The sequence below is a fragment of the Trachurus trachurus genome, assembly GCF_905171665.1.
Source record: "Trachurus trachurus genome assembly, chromosome: 16".
In the NCBI taxonomy this organism is placed as follows: Eukaryota; Metazoa; Chordata; class Actinopteri; order Carangiformes; family Carangidae; genus Trachurus; species Trachurus trachurus.
Window position 1 is genome coordinate 13,773,521 of NC_139902.1, and position 22,063 is coordinate 13,795,583.

Genomic DNA, 22,063 nt, shown 5'->3' on the forward strand with positions numbered 1-22,063 from the left:
ACAGTATATAGGCAAACACTGTGTTTACTCCTGTTTTCTCAACACTTTCTAAAAGCTACAGTGCCCAGCTGTAGGACATAACTAAACCTTTTTTAAGAACCATATATCTTTGCATAATTTGTAAAGATACACAGAGCAGTGGGTTGAGTGGCACAGGCTTGGTAAGGAAGTGTAGACGTATAGGGAACCGGAGTAGTTTGTTGTTGGATTTTTAATGGAATTTGTTGACAGAAGAGAAAGATTTGTCAATCCCTGGATTATCCTTTTATGTAAAATATGTCTTTGTAATTATGATTTAGAGGATATCTAATTTAACTTAAACTTCAGCAGAGGATTCAGCCAAAAAACACAAACCTCTCTATCTTCATTATGATGTTAACTGTGACTGTAGAATTTCAGTAGGCTATAATTTATAAAATTCTTCAGAAATGCAGCACACACAGAAAAACAGACGCCAGCAAGTCGGAGTGTAATGTTATGTATTAAACATGGATGGGTGATGCCTGACAGATGTCTGATTTGTTTAGAACATAGTGGAGATAGATAGTGCAATATGAGGAGATGTGTTGGGAATGTTTACACAAGTCGAGAGTCTTTCTGCTCTGTTACTCTCTTCTCAGTTAGTATCATTGCACAGACTGGACACAGTTAACAACAAGTAGCTACTGTACATAACAGTATGTGATATCCTCCCCCAAAATATTGTTGATTATAATTAAAAAAAAATCTATAAACATTTTAATTCTTGCACCAAGTTCTTGACTATTACTATTTTCTGTTAAGAATAAATTGAGGTTATTTAACTAAATACATGTCTCTATACAACCTCAATTTTCCTTCTTGAAGACTTGCTTGGCAACGACGCCCTGAACTCTCATCTCCTGCAGAGAGGAAAAAGAGGGAAGAGGGGGGGTAAATGAATAGTGGAAATCAATATGACAGTTTGGCACATCAAAGGAGAGCTAAATGAGTGATACACAAACCTGGGATTGTATCCAAAACACCTCCCCACCCCCCTCTGTCCCTCATCCTTTGACCCTTTAATCTGTCTCCCCCTCTCTCCCTCTCTCTTCCTCGTCTACTTATCTCCTCTCTGTAGCCCCCCCATCCCCCTCCCTCCATCCATCCCTCCCCTCACTCATTCTTCATTAGTCACTCTTTGCTCCCTTCTCCTGCTTTGTGAAACCTCTAAAAGAAAAATCCACCATCTTAAAGCCTGATCCTTGCTGGGATTTCTTTCCCAATTCTCTCCTGAATCTGGACGCAGCATTAACAACACGCTGTTTTTGTAACAGAGGTATTTCAAATCCTGTGAGAGCTATTTACTGGAACAATGCTGATTGTTAGAAAATCTTAATCGGCGCTGACACTTAAGCTATAATCTTAAAATGAGAAGGTTCAATCCTCTCACTGCTTTCCCTGGGCCCCGAGATATAGTAGCATTTCACCTAAACACGCACCGAGGAGTCTCCTGCAAGCTCCTCACAAAGGAAGCACAGTGTAACAGAGTACGGCAGCGACTTCCGACCCTCCTCTAATTTGCATGTGCTCATTTCGCATATCATTTTCAGCATCTTTTTCCCTCTGTGCTTCCATTTTCCTTGTTCCGTATCCCTCCCCCTAGTCTCTCCCTTCTCTGCTCTGACCTCCCCTTCACCCCTTTTACACTCCATCCTTACATACTCCATCCTTACCAAATGCAGCTTGTCACCCTCCAGCCAGTGCGTCCATCCTCGGCCCTCTTTCTCTCCCCGCTGTACACACAACAGTTTGTCTCCCTCCCAGCTCACTGTAGTCTGCACAAGCACAGAAACGTTGCATGTAATTAGTATGTAAAGTGGCCCACACATTCAATCACAAGAGCTTTTGTGCAGTGCAAAAGGACGGCCAGGAGTTCAAACTGTTTTTTCTCCTTTCTTCTTTTTTTTTTTTTAGCTTCTGCTTTTCTATTGTGTTGCTTCCGTTTCCTTATTTTTTCACAGTAAGACACTGCTGCTTTTTCTGATTCATGCACTGGATTTTTAATGGATTTGTGAGCTGAAAACTATCAAAGTTTTTTTTTTTTTTTTCATTTCTTTCTCTTCTCTCACACACATCACTCTTTGTAGGCCGAGGCTGGGATTTGAGCAGCGGGGGGCAGTTACAACACAAAATCACAGCAGTGGGTTGGTCAACTCTGCTCTGACACTCGCAAATTTAAAAAAAAACTAACACACACACACACACACACACACACACATACAAACCAAACTTATGTAACAAGTAATGAAACTGCTAATGCAACCATTGACATCTAGAATGCACGCATGTCCAAACAAGTCAATCCGCATATTTAAGAAAGACAACAACAACAACACAACTTCACACCTGACAGGTACGTCCATCCACTGGCCCCAGGTCCTCAGTGAACTCTTTTCCAATAGTGAAATCCATGTTGAAGTTCTTCAGGGTGGTGATGGTGCGGATCTTCATGGACCCTGTGGCTGGATCATGGGTGACCTCTTTGGTGGGCTTCAAGAGACACACAATCTTCCTCAGAGCAAAATTAATATCTGAGGGTAGAGACAGAGGGGAATAACACAAGCTATAAATCAAAGTTATTTCACTGCAGGGGAGCTCTGTTACACACTGAGTGAGCGCATTTTCTATTGTGTGTGTGGGTGTGTGCAAGTCTGGGGTCATGTAAAGGACAAGGTGGAGTTTTCATTACACTAATGTGCTGCTGAAAATGAAGATGGTCCCACATCATGAAATCAGTAATTACCTGAGAAAAGATTAACTTAAAGCAAAAAAAAAAAAAGCAATGAAATAAAGTGCAACAAAGTCTGAATATGGAAGATGAGGAGGAGGAGGAGCTTCGTACTGTCTGTACTTGGCAGAGACGTGTATTTGTTTGATAGCTTACAGCTGTTAAAGGTACTATGAGAAGTCTTACCTAAAGCTGCGAGGTAGGAGTCCATGTTATCCTGCTCTGCCATGTGGTAGGTGCCGGAGTAATTAGGTTTAGCCATGTTTCTCCTTTTGATCGTTGCAGACGAGCTCAAATCAAATCTCTTCTCTTTCTTCTTGCTGTTTTCCTCGGGTCCACAGATAATCTGACGCCTACTTTGGTGTCACTTTCCCTTGCGCAACCTCTTAGGACAATGCCTGGATTGAAACGGGGAGGCTGTGCGTAAAAATGAGACTGAGACGATGAGCGTTGCGTTTGAGGCTCCGGTTACAGTATGCAGCCAAGTAGTGTGCAGCCGAGGAGTTGTGGAGCCTGTTGCAGGAGAGCGGGGGTTTTCTGCAGCTCCACATGCAGGGGGAGGATCGTTCATCTTTCCCAAGGCTTGACTCACAGGGATCAGCGCAGGCAGAGGCGGCGCTTCACACCCAATGCAACATGTGGTGGGTGGGGTGATGATGCACTGAGCATGTTAAATGTGACAGACTTGGTTTGGGTTCGTGCTGTGTGTTGTCTGCAGACTCGGATGTCAATACAATCCAGATGGGTAATCTCAAGGTATTCAAAGTATTGATGTCAGGTGAAAGGACACACGCTCTCATGGTGCAGAAACACACTTGGTCGCTCAGGTCCAGATTTATTTGTTTAAACTTTATCAGTGTAGTAGAGACAAACGATGCCACCAGGGGGTTGGTCAATTTCTTTACACTACAGCCAGGGCCGTTGCTAGGAATTCTGGGCCCCCTGAAAGAATATTAAGGCGGGCTCCTGCCCCCTGACCTTTCCACTTTTTTTCTTAGACTACGTATGTATTATCATTTTTTATTTAGCCTACTTTGTTTTGATGCTAATGCAGCATTACTATGAGTATTAATCAGGGTCTCATGTAGAATAATTCAGTCATACAAAGACTGAATAGATAGAGTTATCACCACCTTTCTCCCCTATACAACGGCCCTGACTACAGCCACCAGAGCAGTGGGCACAGACGAGTTAAAGACTCCCCAAACTGAACGAGGCTCTAAACACACCACATGTTTTGCATCTCTTCATGGTCATTTTGCATGTAGTACAGCAGCTTTTCTGAAGCTTTCACATATGCATGCAATATGCATTGAGGATTTTTAATGTACCATTTTGGGCATTTTGAACACTTCTCTGTCTCTGTTGGCTTAATAAATTAAGGTTTTAAGGACAATAACTGTAGAAAGTGACAGGAAAGACTGGGGAGAGAGGCCAGGGGGTGACCTGCAGCAAAAGAGCCCATTTAGATAAGACCCCCCCTGCTACTGCAGCAGGAAGAACCCAACTTCGATTCACAGCATCTAAATGAAGTGAACTATCAATGTGTCCCTCAAAGTCTGGATCTTGGAAACAGCTGTTGAGAAAACACTGATTAGCCTAAATTACTAATCTAAACAAACACGTGACAGCATTGTCCTCCTGCTGTCAGTGTTTGGGGGTGGAGGCAGGTAATGATTAATGAAAGGTAGAAATGTGCATAAAGAAAAAGAGCAAGGCAGATTTTATAGAGGAGGATAATTGGTGAAAGGGAAAGGAAATGAAAGGATGTGATTCACATCTTAGGTTTTTATAAAAAATAATTTTCATCAATATAAAGTGTTGAAATATTCTTGCTGCAAACAATGCTGAACCCTTAAAACAAAGCAGGTGATGAAACTTTCTGTCACGGTTGGATCCTATTAAGATTATGGTGTCTTTACTTGAGAAAAATGAAATAAAGAGACAGTTACATAAGTGAACACACATGCTCTGCCTTTATTTCTAACAACCAAGCATCCATGTGTCACTTGAGGTGTCAACAATTTATCTTGTCTTTGTTTTAAAAACCTTTGCATTAGGTAATTTCCAAGAGACAAATTCATAAAACAGCGCTTGCATAAATATAATAACACGACAAACTCTGATAAAACTTCTCAGTCTCTTCTATCTTTTTCTCACTGAGCCACTTTTCTTCTCTGACTTCGACTTCTTGGCATCCTTCTTTCCTTTTGACAGATTCTCGTAGACGTCCTCCTTGTTTCTGGGAATGAAAAGCAAAAAATAAAGCCGATCAGTGATCTACTCATTGATTTAACACTCTAAAAAGCAGATTGAGTTGATAAGACACAGATCTGAAGAAGTGGATCAGAAAAAAAACAAGGCTGCTGAATGAGAATGATTAAAACTGACCAACCAAGCATGAATCAATTACTCAAAGCTGGCAGCCAAATTAAGAGCTCCAACTGGGTCAAAGTTTACAGCGTGTTGGGCTGAATTATCCCGTGCATGTGCACTGTTTTTCTTTCCTAATTGCTTAATTAAACCAGTCCTCATTTATATGAGCAGCTCCAGGTTCAGAGGTCGCAAAAACATTATTCAGAAAACAAAACAACAACAGGCCGTGGTGTCGTCAATTTGTTTTTACACCGTTAAAAAATATCTGCCTTCTTGTTTATCTCTGGCATCATTAAAAGGTCACTTCCCCAGTTTCCTCACTAACACAAAGTGAAAACAGTTCAGGTCAGCGGTCGGGGTTTTTTCAGAGTTTCACAACAATCAACCCTAATGATGTCGTCAGGGTTACCTCAGCTTGGGGTTGGCATTATAGAACTGAAAACCTACATTGGTGGTGTGAGGTTTGAAAGATGAGGGCATCTGGGCGTTAACCAGATGTTCACACCTGGTTTTCAAATGTATCGTTTCATGAGTCTCAGTTGAGCACTTCTGACGGGACTCACTAGGACTCACACAATCATGAAATTTTGGTTGACGATTAATTGCCATACAAATAATTGTGATTAACGATTTGTCTTTTTCTGATCATCTTATGGCACTATTATAGTATAAACCTAAACAAAGCTTAATAATACACATAGACCTAATGAAGAAGAAGAAGAGACATTTATTGGCTTGCAACTATATACATAATGCTAATGCCAATGGATGATCATTGAAATTTGGTCGTCAAATATTAGAAACGAAGCGACCGGAGATAAACAGTTTGTGGCGCTCCACTCATGTGTCATGTAGCTCCTATGATGATGTCATTATAAGAGGACCAGTCAAACCTCAAATGGTGGAAAACGGCAAGGAAATGGTGATGGAAATGTGACATTTCTGTTAGTTTCATCCAGCTGTTTTTATACAGATGAATGGAAACCATTTTAACGATTGTGCAAAATAATTGCGGTCAGCTAAAATGATTGCGATCAGGCAATTATGTAATAATTGTGACAGTCACAGGCCTACCCCTCACTCTTTTCCAACATCACATTGTTGTGTCTGTATCAAGATGAGAAAGGAACCAAGCGACCGTCTCAGGAGAGACTGTCTGAAAACGTGCCGCCATATTTAAATTACGCACCAGAAAACCGAAGCTCGGTCCGCCTTTGACTCTCAGTTGGCCAAGTAAAAATAACAACGGCTGATGGCTGCAGTTTGGAGAGTGAGTCACAGCGTGTGTGTGACAACTAGGGAGTTGTGGGGTGAGGCTACGGCTACAACACATCTTCTCTACGCCCACGCCTCCCTCTCTCTAAAAACTGAGATGGCCTGCAGCTCGGCTCTTCCTCCAGAAACTGCTGACATAAGGCTGAGGACGGTGACTAAGTCATGGGGTTTAAAAGAAAGTAGGGCGACAGTGTGAGGTTTAGAGGGCAGATGTGAATGTATTGGGGACATCCAAATCACACACACACACACACACACACACACACACTCACTTTGAGACCTTCCTGCTCGCTGGTTGGTGTTTGAGCTGCAGATTTCCATACTCCGTCTCAGCCTCCTGGGGAAGAGCAAAACAGTCAGATAAGGCATACGCAGAGCGAGAGAGAGAAAGAGGTCGTGTGACTGGTCTTGTCTATGTGGTTGAGTGTTTTCTGTCTCAGGGTCAATGTTCATCTTTCACAATCTCCTCTCTGATAACGTATCACGCTGTTGGTATTGAACCAGTCTGCTCCGCTGTTCAAGTCAGCAGCCAAAAGTGCAAAGGCCTATTGACCTACACAACTTTATTTTCCCTTCTTGAAAACCTGTTTCCCCCAAAACTATATATATTTATCCAAGAATAAACCTGTGTGTTTTGTTTCTGATGTGTTTGATGGGGAGTCTTTATCGTTTCTGTCCCAGTAGCTCACCATGGAGGCACAGTCTTTGGCTTTGGTGGTCTGTATGTACTCGGACACAGCCAGGTAGATGAACTTGTACTGGGCCTCTGTCTGCACCATACCAGAGCGCTGCTCCCTCACCATCTGGATGTATTTCGGGATGTCGATATCACAGTCCAGACCTACAGGGAAACATGACATTGGAAAGCACAGGTTGGAGACTGTACCACAAAAAGGAAAATAAAGTGTGTTTAAAATGTTGTTGTTTTTTACCCTGAGTGTCAATGGTCTCAAGAATCATGTCAATCACCAAAATTGTGCCCGTCCGACCGATTCCAGCACTGCAGAAGAAATTTAGTTTGATTAATAGATTAATTTTCCATTAATCAAAACAAGATGCATTTAAAGAAAAAACTGCACCATCAGAGCTACAGCTACCAGCAGCTCTGTGAGGCTCTGCTAAATGCTAAATCAGTGGGGAACCAAATGCATTTCTATTATTTGCTCTTGATAATACTGGCTGGCAACGTAGAACAAACTTCTGAGGAGTTTTTCTTTCATCATAGTACTCTGGGTCCTGCCCAGTCTCTGAGGGGCCACAGGACAGATCATAGGGGTGGTGAGATGATTAAAAAGATAGGAGACTTTAATACTTTCCTGTTCTTGCTCTCATAGTTTAATGGTGAACGGCTCATATTCATATTCATATTTAATGTTGTGTTGATTTAAGGAGCCACATGCCACAACTTTCAGGAACTAACGTGTGAAAGTAAAGTATAGGACATCCTGTTACTGCTGTGTAGCTCTGTAGACATAATTGCGTGCAAAAATACGTAACACGAGGGTCATATATCCATATAACCATTCAAACAACAAGTTTGTAAAAGAAGGCACAGACGGCCTCAGCACACCACACGTCACACTGAGAAAATTCCAATAGGATAAAGTGTGAGTTGACTTTAAATCTATTGTTCGACTACTAATCTTAATCCTGAAAATATGATACATTTTAATCTTTAACCTATAAGTATTATCACCTAACTTAACATTATGAAACCTGAGCCTGCAGCACATCACACACTCAATGTCTGAGGATTGATGATCTCTCTGACACGTGGGGTGAGCCACCATTTGGCTCAACTTCCATCTGGGAAACACATTGTCACATCCTGCAAAACCCTCACATCTCCAGAATGCAGATCAGAAATAACGGCTTGAATTAGAGCCAAGGACAAGGAGAATTGCATTACAGCTGCTTAGTGCCGAAACTATTAATGGGTGAGCCAATGAAGAGAATATTAAACGATAAAAATATTCACAAGCCTAACCCGAATTGGTTATTTAAGTCTAAGTCTAAGAGCTCTGAGCGATCACACACCTCCACAGTTTGAGCTCTGAGCCCCATGAAAACAACACCAATAACAGCTCTGACGTAACAAATATCTGTGATCCCTGGTTACACTCTGCTCAGTCACTACGCTGCGTTTTCCATCCCCAAGGACCACCATGGGCTCCGTCTGTCAATCTGTCAGTCAGTACCTGCAGTGGATGATCATTGGTCCAGCATTGGGGAATTCAGCCTGTTTATTGTTGACTTGAGTGAGGAAGCTGAGGACGCCGCCCGGCTCCTGTGGGACGCCGTGGTCGGGCCAGCTGAGGTACTGGTAGTGCCATACTTCACGAGATTGTTTGGGCTGTCGGAGAGAAATAAGAATGGTGAAAAGATAGCCGATGTATTGCGCTTTAAGTTCATCTTCTCCATACACAGAGGCGAGTGAGTAAAGTGAGTTCGGTGTCTGGTCTAGGTTTACCTTGGCTAGAAGAGCGATCTCCAGAACTCGTACTTTATAATCAGTCGCTTCTCTCTCCGACGTACAAGTCACCACGTGGTCCCCCACCTCCTTGGTGGTATGAAGGTCGGGCCAGTACGGCACACATTTATTCTGCACAGGGATAAATAATGACTCATCTGAAAGGCCCACTTCATGTCCAAAAAAACAGTTTGGCTTCATTTTATTTTATTTCTGAAAATAATAAGTATTTTGTATATTTGTTGATATATTTGCAATGTATGACTTTTTAATTGTCACTTCTCATACTTGTTTTAATATTTATGATACTTACAGCATTTTAGTTTGTTCTTATGTAGATGGTTAATTTATTTACAGTCGCATCCTTGCATGGTTTTAAGCAACCGTCAACTGTAGCTAGAAAACAGTGAGTAACTGTTCCCTTTATGAGCACAAGGTAAACTGACAAAATATCAGTTACATTAAACATCTGGTACAAGGGAACCCCCCTAGAGCTCGATGAAGCCTGCTCTATACAGTAAATGATGTGTGTACACTGCAAAAACTATATATATCTGTCTTATTACTAGTCAAAATGTCATTTCTAGTCAAAACAAATCTCATTATACTTATTTGTATAATGACTCATCACATAAAAAGTAGCTTGTTTTTAAGACACTTTTTTCATATTTTCACTTGAAATAAGTAGAAAAATCTGATAGTGGAGCAAGTTTTTCTTTCTTATTACAAGCTCAAAAAACTTGCTTTCACTGGCAGATTTTTCTACTCGTTTCAAATGAAAATTTGTTTGAAACAAGTGAAAATTATCTAAAACAAGTTCATTTTAGGTGATGAGTCTTATTTTAAGTGGAAAGAGATTGGTTTTGACTAGAAATGAGACATTTTGATAAGAAATAAGACAAATATTCTTGGAAAGATTTTGAGTAGGCCTATATCAGGTTGTCTGGCAGACCGACTGTAAAGAATGAGATCTAACAATGAGTTTGTCATGTCATTATATTTAAAAATGTCTTAGTATATTTCAATATTTCTATTCCATTTCTATTTTTTGTGAGTTTTACATTTTGTTTTACATTTTGTTTTACACCAACTTTGACAGTTTCAGCTTTTCATAAACAAAAAACACGCAACAAACACTCGTCTACACTTTAAACCAGCTTTCATGATCGCTTGATACTCACCCGCCCTTTCTCAACCTCCCTTGTTGTCATGACGATCACACTCGTGGTCTCCTGCCATACCATCTGCCAGAAATCATTGACAGTTGTTGCTAAGCATCCCTGAGTGGCGATGTAAACTTTCTGGTCCTGGGACTCCCTCAGGGTGTTCTGCAAAACACCGGATCAATACACAAACACGATCAACACGACATCGCTGGAGGCTGAGAACAACTTCACTGATGAGGATGATGCAGTTTGCTGTTGTGTTTTCATCATGTTGTGTTGTTGTGGGGTCTGTCTGAGGCTTTGCTGACTTACTTTCACATAGTTGGCGTTGATGTAATCTGACCCCACAACGTTAGGATCAGCGTCCTGCAGGGTGACCCTGGTGTCATTGACTTGTGGAAGAAAACAAGTGGTTAGAGAGCGAGACATGGCGAGAGAGCAGGGACGCTTCAACTCTGCAGGAATGTGGATTTCATCATTTTGACCATTATGACTCGGGGAAGATGCAAAACTCACAGGGCAGAATGTTCTTGTATCTGTTCTTGCTCTTGTTTTCAGGTCTTTGTCCTTCCTCTCTGCTCTTTTTCACCTTTGCTTCCATCTTTTGCAGAGTCTGACAGGAGAGAGACACAGACTGTGACACCCAAACCACACACTGATACCATATAGTCCATTCAACATCATAGTGACAGTTTTAACTTACCGACAACAAATCTTAAAATGAGAGTGTCAAACAGTGACTTTATACAACTCAAAATAAAACAAGACCTGATTTCTCTCCACCAGAGATGAGACAATAAATAGAATGGCAACTTTTTAAGCACTGGATTCATTATTTAAGTCAGTTTTACAGTAAAAATTCAAAACATTGTCCATTTTCTCAGATGTGACAGTTTTCTTCATTTCCTGTTTGTCTTTCGTTGCATTAACTTTTCACTGTCGTTCAGACAAAATAAGAATTTTAAAGATATAACACTCAATTATATATTACTTTATGGTCAAATATTTTGGTGATTAATTAAGAATAATAACAGAAAATAATCATCATATTAATAAACAATGAAACAGGAGTTAGTTACAGTTCTAGCTTCAGCAACCTGCAATTTATTGTAATAACATTTTGAACCTCAAGGAATCCTTTCCATTTCTTGTCACTCAATAATCAAGGTTTTCAGTGTCCATACACCGTTCACAAAGCTTTTTATTATGCAACGTGACTGCGAGTGTAAGTTGATGTTTTCCACCACCACAAGATGGTACTATACTCTACTTTCTAGTTGGTCACAGTAAGGAAGTAAGTCTTGATGTAAAATGCTGATGGACATTTCAGTCACTCTGTACTGAGATGCCTGATGTATCATTTTCTTTCCGTCACATCAGGACAACTGCGTGGTTCCTTACACCGCAGATAAACAACCATGGTGAGAAACAGTGAGGGGAAACCGAGCGGAGGCCGGGGTCAAATCTTACGTCAAACTCCTCCCAGAAGCCCGCCTTGCTCTTCTCTCCCTCGCCCTCCTGCTTCTGCTGCGCCGTCTGATTCAGCTCCTTCACTCTGCTGTCGATATCTGCCGCGTTCACCCGGGTGGAGTAGTACGGCTGAGAAACAGACAGCGAGGGAGGGAGAGGAAAATCATAATTGAGATGAAAGAGAAGGACGAGGCAGTAATCAATCAGTAAGACGAACATGAAGATGTGAGTAATAATTCCTATCTGTGGGCTGTGCTGCTCACATTTCAAAATAAGTTTCTGCCCTTTACTTCACCTCACTGATTTCCATGTTATTAAATCAATATATTCAATTTGGAAATAAATTCAGACCCCACACACTCTGAGCAGTTCATTATACATGAAGTGAGTCCCGTCTACCTGTTTGAGATGCACCCAGTTCCCAGAAATCTCCTCGATTCCCTTGCGTTTGTAGTAATCCACCAGGTCTGTCAGCGTGTCAAACATCTCTGAGCCTCCCACTGTGTATCTGTCATTCTGGACACACACAAACACACACAACATGACAAACTGGTTCCAAAAGTTTCAAAACACGTGTTGACCATTTAGGAATGGAAATTACTTAGTCTAAAATGACAGAATTATGTAACAACATGCAACATTTTGTTTTTACATATCGTTCAAAGCATAGAAAATAATGGAAAACTTACAGAATGAAAAGCACATGCACCAAAAGTGATTTTGATCAATTAAATGACAGTTTACAGACGTTAAAAATGATTTCCTCTGTAAAAAGGCCTGACCGTATACCGTAGTAACGTAGTCCCTGAAGATTAGGGCTGAGCATGATGGACAAACTCACCACGTGCTCATAGAGAGGCCTTTGTGACCCTTCCAGTAATCTCACATTAATCTTCTGCACCCCAGCAGTTCACAAAAACAATAGGTCTCATTTAAATGAAGCCTGAACGGTGTTTTCTGTGAGGTCAACCGCAGCTAAAAATAAAATGCAAAGGCCTTAGATGGTGACTGGTGACGGAATAGTACAATCTATGAAAATGAGTTTGAGAGACGGCCGCGAGACCCGTTGGTGCGCTCTGAATATCTTGAGAGGCCGTTCACAGTCACAATACAGACTACACCTTGTGGTTTTCGTGTGTTTCTTTCTTGGAAATAGAACTAGCCTTTGTACCTGTGAATATCTGCTGGTGAGCATCTAAAGTGAAACCCTCCCTGACCAATAGCTTTGTTGAAATATGAGCAACAGTCTGTTGTTGCACAACATAGGGGAAATGACACTTTAAACCTATTTAAAAGGAGTGCTACGCAACTTTGGGAATACCCCTCAGCATTTTCATGTGATGTGAATTTGTTTCAGGGACAAATACTGTACAAGAACAAAAAAACACAACAACTCATAGTTTCATGCACCCGTTATCAAGCGCACACTGACACACACCCACCTGACACATGATCTTAATGTGGGAGACCCGCTTTCCTCCCGTTTTGCCCTTCTCATCCGTCTGGACAGACAGAACAAAATCTCCGGGTTTGGACAGCGACTCTCTGACCAGGAAGGTCCCTGGCTCGTCTTTTGCACTGAGGAGCTTCTCTGCATTTGGGCCGGACAGGTGACCGTGGTACCACCTGTGTCAGAAAATAAAACACAATGCAGCCTCTGTGACTCATGAAGTGCAAAATGACATGCAACTAAAAAAAACATATGCTTTCTCATGCAGGTATTAGACCGTTAAATGTTCAAAGAATAAAAAAAAAAAACATCTTCTCTTTTTTGCTGCCTCCTACTTACTATGTGACAGCAAGTGTGGCTGACACGCATCTGTCTGTAGTCAAGGCTTAGGGGTTGTCAGACTACACTGCTGAACACATCAGTGAGTAGAAATAGAAACCCACAAAAGTATCATTAATGTGGACAGTTAAAAACAGTATTTACAGATGCTGCTGTTACAGGCAGAGCATATTTAAGTCCACCACTGTACTCTCTGTGTGTTTGCGGAGCGCATGTGTGAATGAGTGAATGCACACTCGGTCGGGGTTGGGTTGTGACTTAATTTTAGGCACAGTTCTCGATTTCTTCTTCTAAACTTCCTGCTTTGCGGTCGGAAAATTTCTGATGACAGATTTCATGGCTGAAGAGGACAAAGTATTTTTAGCCTTCCCCCCCTCCCTCCCCCCTTTCGATGTCACATCTTCAGATAACCCCCCATCACCACCACCACCACAACACACGCACGTACACACACACACGCACGCGCAAGAACACAACCAACTGCTCCCATCATGTTTTTTGCACATGCTTCATATGATTCAGTTCAGTTCAATCACAGTTTACGCTTTAATTAGACTCAACCTGACAGTTTTTATTTACAGCAGGTTGCGCGAGGCACCTCCACCGCAGTTTCTTTTTTTAAAGTAGCATTCACACAATTTTGCACGAGCTAAACAACTCTCTGCGCTGAAAAATATAACTCATGGATGGCTGCACCATCGAAGACAACACCTTAGCCGTGCACCTGTTGCTAAATTGTCGTTTTATCGTCGGGGTACAGGTGGAAGGAGCCTGGCTGCAGCCATGTCATCAACCCTGACTGATCACATGTGATAATGAAGGCGTCACACCATATTCATTCCTCCGTTCTGAGAAGAGATGCTCTGCCAGATACACGAGAAAACGGCACAAAAGAACAGTGCACCACACGTTGACCTGGCGAGGTGCATGCAGTCACACTTGGCTGAGATGAGATAGAACGAGAGAGAGAAAGGCCATGTGAGATGAGGAAGATGTTGAGTGAGCAAGAACATGATGGGGTGTGCAATAGAGGAAGACAAGTCGGGTCTGGCCATTGCTTTCAAAAGTGTCAAAACTTAAAGTTTCCAACCGCAGCAACAAAAGGGAAGTTAGACAACTGACAGAGAGAGAAGGACGAGAGGAGGGGAGGGAGGGGGAGGGGAGGGACAGGTTGTGTGTGTGGGGGGAGGGAGGTGGGGTTGCAGAGGGTAGAGCTTCCAGCTTGTGTGAAGTACAGAGTGTCACACACGCACACGCATGCACACGCACGATAGAAAGCAGTGTCCTCCTTGAGTCATAAAAGAGTTGGACGTTAACCCACTTGAAGCTGCCTACGGCTGCACAATGTTTCCAGCTGGGAGACAAACGCCACCTCCAGCAGCAATGTCACGGAACCCAGATGCTCAGACTAGTGGGCAGATTTGTACAGAAACAATAATATTAACCCCTACTTTTTGAACCTACATTTGACAAACAAGCAAACAAATGAAGGTTTTTATCTGATTTGCAGCAGCGGCCCAAAGGAGTCACGCGGAGGGCTCAGACACACAGACTCAGATGTTAGCGAATGGCTGCAAACTTATCTTGCGGCTATATTTAGCAAGCAGAGATGCATGCACGTTACTATCAGTAAAAATACAAATAACAGAAAAGCAGTGAGAACATGCTCTAGTTGTAGTAGTAATCTTCATGCAGCATTGTTTCTGTCAGCATTCCCATTTAAAATGCCTTGTGTTGATTCAAATGTCGAAGTAAAATCTATATACAGTAGTAGTCTTTTTCAGAAGTCCATCTAAGGTTAAATATAAAACCTTAATCTGCAAAGCAACTAGTCACTACAGCCAAAGTGTTTACTGAAAGTTAGTTGTAAAAAGTAAAAAGCACCATTTTTCCTGCTGGAGAAAAAAAGAGTTTCTCTTCTGTTTCTCCTTTTTGCAAACATGTGATTATAAATATTGGAGGTCTTCCTCCGACCGTAGGAAGTATATCCATATTTGACGTGCATTAATTAGCTTTTATTGGGGTTTGATTTTGCTGAATGGTTGAAATTAATGACGACGTTTCCTCTTTTTAATCTTAAAATGATTTCTGGGTCTCATTTTAAAATGTATATAAAGAAGGAAATGGAAAGTAAATATTAATACTTTTTTTTCACGACACATGTGCTACTTCTTTTCTTTTCTTTTTTACGTTGTTTCTTGGTCTAACTTCAGCAGTAGCTAGTTTTTGTGTGTAGGTTTGTTTGGTTTTGTCTTGAGCTGCATTGCTGCATTTCTGTGCTGAGGAAGTCCCCGCTCCACTGAAAAATGACATTTTGCTTCGTTTTCTTGTTTTTTTTAATTGACCTGGATTGTGAAGCATCACTAAATTTGACACCATAAGGCTCTTCACCTGCCGAAAAGGAACAGTTTCCCTGTGCTCTTCTTAGATCAGAGGTTAAGATAAGTACGTACGAGCAGTATATTTATGACATCACTGGAAGTAGAAAATAAAAAAGATAAGATAAAGTTAGTTGATCTCCTGGAGGTAAATGAGGTTTTACAGGCAGCTACTTACAGTCAGAGCAAAATGACCAAGCAAACAAAGGAATAAAAAGTTGACAAGAGGGGAAGAATAAACTATATCTGTACAGAAAGAGCAAACCGTTACTAGAAAAAAAAACCTCTAATGACATAATTACTATTACAACTATATGTATGTAGTTGTAATCTTTTGACTGGTGTAACTGTTAACTGTGCTCTCCCATCACTACATGTTGGTGTTGATGAAATTATAACTATTGACAACAATTAACACTTGAAAATGGCTTCACAGCTGCTAACCACTACTTCATAGCGTCTTATCGAGCGTGTGGATGCTGCACTTTGCGAAAAGGTGTTACCCAGAATGGAAATTTTTAAGAAACACTGACAGCACTCTCATTAGATCCACAAGGCAGACGCAGGAATGAAGCCTCGACAGCTGTGGGCTATCAGCGTCTGCAGAGTGGGTGTTTATTTTCACTGACTCACATTTTGACAAACAAAGTTGCTATTACACCTCAATTACTTAAAAAGGGGCTTCAGATGCAAAATCTTTCCCCCCATAGGAAAAGATGAAAACTCCATGGGATAGAAAATGTACAGTGAGTGCCACTTTTCAGCCTCAGTACATAAAAAGCACTGAGAGGAAAAGCTGCTGATCTCAGCTGACTATACATAGCTGATTTAACCACCTAACCAAACACTAGTACACTGAAAGTGTAGGAGGAGGCAGCTCAGAGGAGCGACTACTGTGGGCCACAATAACCTACAGGGGTTAGGTAGTGAGCATGGGGGTGACACAGACCTCTCTGTGGTGGGGTCCGAGGAGTTGAGGGGGTATTTGAGCTCGATAACGGTGCCGTCTTTGTCCTGGAGGATGCCGTTCTCCGCTGTGTAGTACTCCACCAGCTCTGACAGCGTGGCAAACTTCTCCCCTCCGTACAGGTCGTAGAAGTCTCCTGTGTTTTGGATGCGGATGTGGGTCACCTGCTCACCCACCCTGAGACAGAAACAGAAAACAGCCAGGCCACATCAACTAACCGTCAAAGTTTTCCTTGACAAAAAAAGAAAGTATGGGTTTTAGGTATGATTTGCACACACACACAATAACATTTAACTAAACAAACACTAAACAAAAAGAAGTATGAAATGTTTCAGTGTTCAACCACAAATCAGGTCCGGGAACAGCTTTATTTGATTTGCCAGTTGAACTCTGCAATGCGTTCTGTATAGAGAAGCTGTGTTTATCTATAACACGTATATGTGACATTTCAGTGTCTGTACTCAGTGCTGTCTGTCGTGCAAAGACTGAAGTCAGTGGGTCAACAGACATCCTCTGGCTGCCTGGGTTGTTTCACATCAGCAAGAAAAGAGGTTCTCTGAATTTGTTTTTCCTCTCATCACATTGTCGCTTATAGGGAATTCTGGGTTTAGATAAAAATCATTACCGTCATCGTCATCATAATTTAAGATTAGAGAAATCATAATCCCGAATTCTTTTCTTGCTTCTGTGACATCTGCGTGAGTGAGTGAAAAATCAAACTCATCGCACTCATTCAGTTTAAAAGCTCCATCTCATTAGCACTGTGGTCTCTAAGGTCGCAAGATCAAACACATGTTAACATGAGAAAACTACTCAATAAGAGAATCAAAGTGTAAAATAATGCTATATATTTGTTTCACAGCTGTTTACACACAGTTATTTACTAAGGACAAATGGAGTATGAATCCAAAAGCACTTTCACAGGTGATGTATCAGAAAAAGATTAAAGATCAATGAAGGCAAAAGCAAGAAAGCGTTTTACACACTAATCGCTCCAAGAGGTTTTGATAAAACATTATTGAATTAATTGTTGACAGTGCTTGAAATTCCAGAGAGCTATTAGCACATTTTTCTTATTATTGGTTATAAACATTTATTCCACAACAGAAAATACACAATTAATCTTAACTATAAACTACATCCACTCATTCAGTATTATCAGACTGACCTTGAGGCTTTTGGCCTTAAGGGTCCTGCTCATGAGAGGAGATACAATTTTACTGCACAACTGCATGAATATAACCACAATGCACTGGCCCAAAAACCTGCTCCTCTGTTTAACATAATCACGTACAAAACTTTTTCGGACTCCAACTTCTGCCTCTTTTAACCTCAGGCTGCAGCGCTGTGTGTGATGTGTAAGTAACTGATCTTAAAGTCTCTACAGAAGCTTTTCATCAACTGAACAGGAACTCACACGCATGTTATCAGTCAAATTGAACGTGCCAGGGGTTCAGGGTGTTTATTCAGCACTGATCTGCTCAGCAGAGTTATATTTAGTAACAAGGATGTCAAGGATCATTTTTAGCATTGTATGTGTGACCAGTACATCTCTTCTCTTTCTTAGTTTTCAAAGATCAGTGTTTTACATCAGGGTTTCCTGAGCTGAACCTTCCCTCTGTCAGTCCGTCAGGCTCCGTATTAACAGTTTGGTGTTTCCTTCATGTTCTGCTTCAGGGTTTTGGTTAGTTGGGGGAAAGAGGAGGCTATCAGTATGGTAATAAAAGAAGGAAATTAAGAATTCTTCTCAGTTGTGGAATTAGTAAAGCCACAAAAGGGGGTTTGTATTTGCGCTATTACCTGACGGACAAGGAGAAGTCTCCTACGTTCTTCTTACTGGGACGAGCCAAAAAGCTGCCGTGAATGCCTCGAGTCTTGAGCATTTCTTCGGCCTGTAAGCCTGTGATGTCTCGGTGGAACCATCTGCATTAACACACACAAATACAGACACAATGATTATTCAGTACGAACAGAACTGCACTCGTGACCATCAGATAAATCTAAACGTCCACACTTTGAGTTATTTCCTCACAACATTTGGTTGACATAGTAACATATAGTAAAACATGGTCCTGTAGTATTTTACAGATAAAAATACAAGATAAGTACACAAAACTGTGGTTTCTCTCAGTTTTTTCCACTGAGCTGTATCAATCTCCTGTCTAGCTTCAATGCAGGAGACGCAGATTTCACCACAGCCTAGATAAGACTGTGGTGAATGTGCATGGCATATGTTTTTTAACATGTCGTCTTATATTATATTATTTCTTTTTTTTAAGCAGCAAGGGAGTTGCACCCCTAATTTTGTTGAATGTCCATACAATGACAATAAAAATTCTTTCTTTCTTTCTTTCTTTCTTTCTTTCATTCAGAGGTATTAGTGGTCCGTCGCTTAACAGCAAATTATCACTTTACTCCTATTTGATTGTGAAAACCTTCAAACTAAAATACATCTGTACCTTTAGATGATCATTTGTGATTATTTTACATAGAACAAATCACTGATTAATCAATAGTTATAACTGACACTGAAACTAAATGTTATTTGCCTTCCTAGTCCCGTCCACATGGTCCGTTATTCTTCAGAATAAAACCTGTTTGCTCCTCTGCTCACTTTGTCACTTCACTACATGGGGCCTACAAATTATAACAAGTCTATACTGTACATGTCCACAGGTCAAACCTAAAGACACACTGAAGCTCTGGTTTTGAGCAACACTGTGAAGCTGAGTTACCGGTACTCAGTTTAACACAGTTGCATCAGTACGGACGAAATATCTAATATTTTATCATTTCCTGGTGCTTAGCTCACAGCCTCTGAACCAACACAAGAAAAACATTGTGACTAGAGGTTTTTTGGTTTGTTTCTGCTCTGAATGAGCCACTATTAAATACAAATATCAGCAAAATGTTTGGTTGTCTATTGGCAATTTCCTCCAACTTTCAAATTAAGCCTTCTATCTTTGTTGTACATTGTCAATGACTAAGACACATTAAATTATAATGCAGTAGAGAAGATTTCCTCATTAATGCAGTGTTATGGATGCCATAACTCTAAAACACACACAACACAATAAATAGACTGAGAACCATGGTTTGAAATGGTTAATCACAGAAATATAAAAGCATGAGATTCAGATAATGACAACCACGCAAACAAATACAACCTTTGAAGAAGGTTTCTTCCTGAACTGCTCAACTAAAATCATCTATGACATTTTATTTTACGCAAATCAGACAGTGAACGGCACACAACACATCATAAATCACATGATAGAGGAACAGAGCAGGACGGGTCGACAGCTGGGGTAAGAGAGAGAAGGAGGAATGGAAACAGAGAAGTCATTACGCCCTGCACAAAACACACAAGTGAACACAAGCAGAGTCGGTGAACAATTTATAGTCGTCTAAAACCATTAAAGGGCCTCACTCACCGAACCATGTTGTCTCTTCACGTCTTCTGGGACCAGAGAAAAGGAAAGCGTCACTCAACATGTGCAGACAACTCAACAGCATACGTAGAGTTTGTTTGTTACATCTCTCCAACGTTACAAAGAAAACAGCTTGTGCCTCGCTACTTCCTCAACTTTAATACTCGCTTAAATTGGAGATATGCCACTTTCTTTCTCATGCGTTTGCTCTTTCACACACTCACTCGACAGACATCCCCTCCATCTCACATACTGTATAAAAAGAAACATCGACTCCCATCTCTCTCCGTCTCACACACCACATTCAACTCCACAAACCTCAAACTACCCGCTCTCTCCTCCTCTTTTCCCTACACGCTTCCCTCCGCCCAATCCTATCCTTCCTACATCCAGCCCCCAATAGGAAAAGCAGGTGAGCACTTACTATTCCCAGCCGCCTCTGAACACAACTGACACCTCGCCGAGACGTTCAGGCTGTGTACGTCTGTCTGTCTGTCTGTCTCTCCTCCTCCTCCTCCTTCTCTCTTGTCGTTCTCTCTCTCTCGCCCCTTCCTTCCTTTTTTACGTCCCCTTTCACAAAATAGTGAAAGCAACAAGGAACCAAAAAAAGCTGACAAGCCAGAATTCCTCCAACAGATACAGACCCTTTTTTCCCTTCTCCTTTTTTTTTTTTTAAGACGACCACAACAACTTTGCAGTAGCTAGGGTAAGTTTATCTGGAAACCTGTTCTCTCATCTCATTTCCTATGCAGATCTTGACACAAAAATACAGCAGTGGTGGTTGTAATGACTCCATGTAAAGATGAATCCTGTCCAGATGAAATAAAATAAAAATGTAAAATCCACCACAATGCGGGGTTGAGCTCCTCCTGCCTTTTTTACAAACGAGCCCACACTTCAACTCTCTGTCTCCTATTTACAAAGCTTTTCCCCTTTGCCCACCCACCTGTCTGCTATTACTCTGTTTGTTCTCTACTTCCAGGTGTGTATGACTGCGTCTGCCTGTGTATGCAACACACAAAGGTCAAAGTCACAGAGCACTTCCTTATTTGCAGTTCAGCCTTCCCACCTCTGTGTGTGTGTGTGTGTGTCTGTCTGTCTGTGTGCATGTGTGTGTAACTTTCAGCTGGTAAACCATTTATAACTGTGAGTTTCTGTTACTATAAGACCACCAAGGCAATAACCCAGAAATAAAAAGATGCAACATGCAGAGGCTTGCAAAAGACACACTTGTTTCCACACAATGCACAAAAATCCACATACACACTATAGGAAAAGCTGGGCTGCAAATGCATACACAACGTGTGTGATAAATGCCACAAACACACCAACAAACATTTTACAACCTGCGAAACAAACAGGTAATCCAAATTTGCCTTGCAAATCCTGTCTGCCCGCAAGAGGTTTTATATTTGAATTCACATGAAACATGTCGACTCCTCTGCCAGGCCACACGCATCTTCCTCATGAGGCTGTGAACTTTAAACAGCCTGTTTATGGTGTCAGTGATCATGTGCAAGGGGAGAACAAAACCTCACAAAGCCGACACTGACACCGTGGTTGAGCCAAAACGGAAAAATAAGTGGAAAAACATACCAGTTGCACACAGTTGTAGCTACAGCCTGCATACTGTACACACACACACAGATACAGAAATGCACACGCACACACTGCAGGTGTCATACACCGTGGTTAACGCCAGCTATTGCAGTTTGCTTCGCAGTTTGCTTCTGCTCCCAAGTGACACAAACAGAGCTTCACTGCTCAGGTGGCAAATGACATTCATAGCAACATCACAGCTTTTTTATCTTAGTTGTTCTTTACTACTGCACATGCTGATGTGTTACTAATTCCCCTATGTCTAAGGCTACACAATATAGCATCAGTAATTAACAGGGCTGAAACAATTGCTTTAACATCACATCACTCCTGCTCAGTTAATACAAAACTCTTAACTGTATTTCATATGCTCTTACTCTGGGTTGTCCCACA

The 22,063-nt window shown here is 41.3% G+C and overlaps 2 protein-coding genes across 3 annotated transcripts; both read right to left on the reverse strand.

Moving 5' to 3' along the window:
• Positions 1-610: 610 nt before the first annotated feature.
• rbp5 (retinol binding protein 1a, cellular) lies at positions 611-3,283 on the reverse strand. The gene is made up of 4 exons (XM_083990436.1): positions 2,936-3,283; positions 2,368-2,552; positions 1,695-1,796; positions 611-881 (listed from the first exon to the last, which is right to left on the reverse strand). Exons 1-4 carry the CDS (start codon positions 3,009-3,011, stop codon positions 828-830), a joined length of 417 nt encoding a protein of 138 aa, XP_083846562.1. The 5' UTR covers positions 3,012-3,283; the 3' UTR covers positions 611-827.
• Positions 3,284-4,706: 1,423 nt separating this feature from the next.
• On the reverse strand, positions 4,707-20,921 carry ptpn6 (protein tyrosine phosphatase non-receptor type 6). 2 transcript variants are annotated; one of them, XM_083989135.1, is made up of 16 exons: positions 20,496-20,921; positions 20,075-20,097; positions 18,441-18,563; positions 16,623-16,817; positions 12,949-13,132; positions 11,906-12,022; positions 11,507-11,635; positions 10,553-10,649; positions 10,349-10,428; positions 10,052-10,198; positions 8,871-9,002; positions 8,599-8,753; positions 7,333-7,400; positions 7,090-7,241; positions 6,673-6,737; positions 4,707-4,991 (listed from the first exon to the last, which is right to left on the reverse strand). In XM_083989135.1, the coding sequence occupies exons 2-16, from the start codon at positions 20,080-20,082 to the stop codon at positions 4,895-4,897; spliced, it is 1,749 nt and encodes a 582-aa protein (XP_083845261.1). In that variant the 5' UTR covers positions 20,083-20,097; positions 20,496-20,921; the 3' UTR covers positions 4,707-4,894. The 2 variants fall into 2 exon arrangements, with proteins under 2 accessions (XP_083845261.1, XP_083845260.1); XM_083989134.1 differs by having other exon boundaries at positions 20,075-20,100.
• Between the last annotated feature and the right edge of the window lie 1,142 nt (positions 20,922-22,063).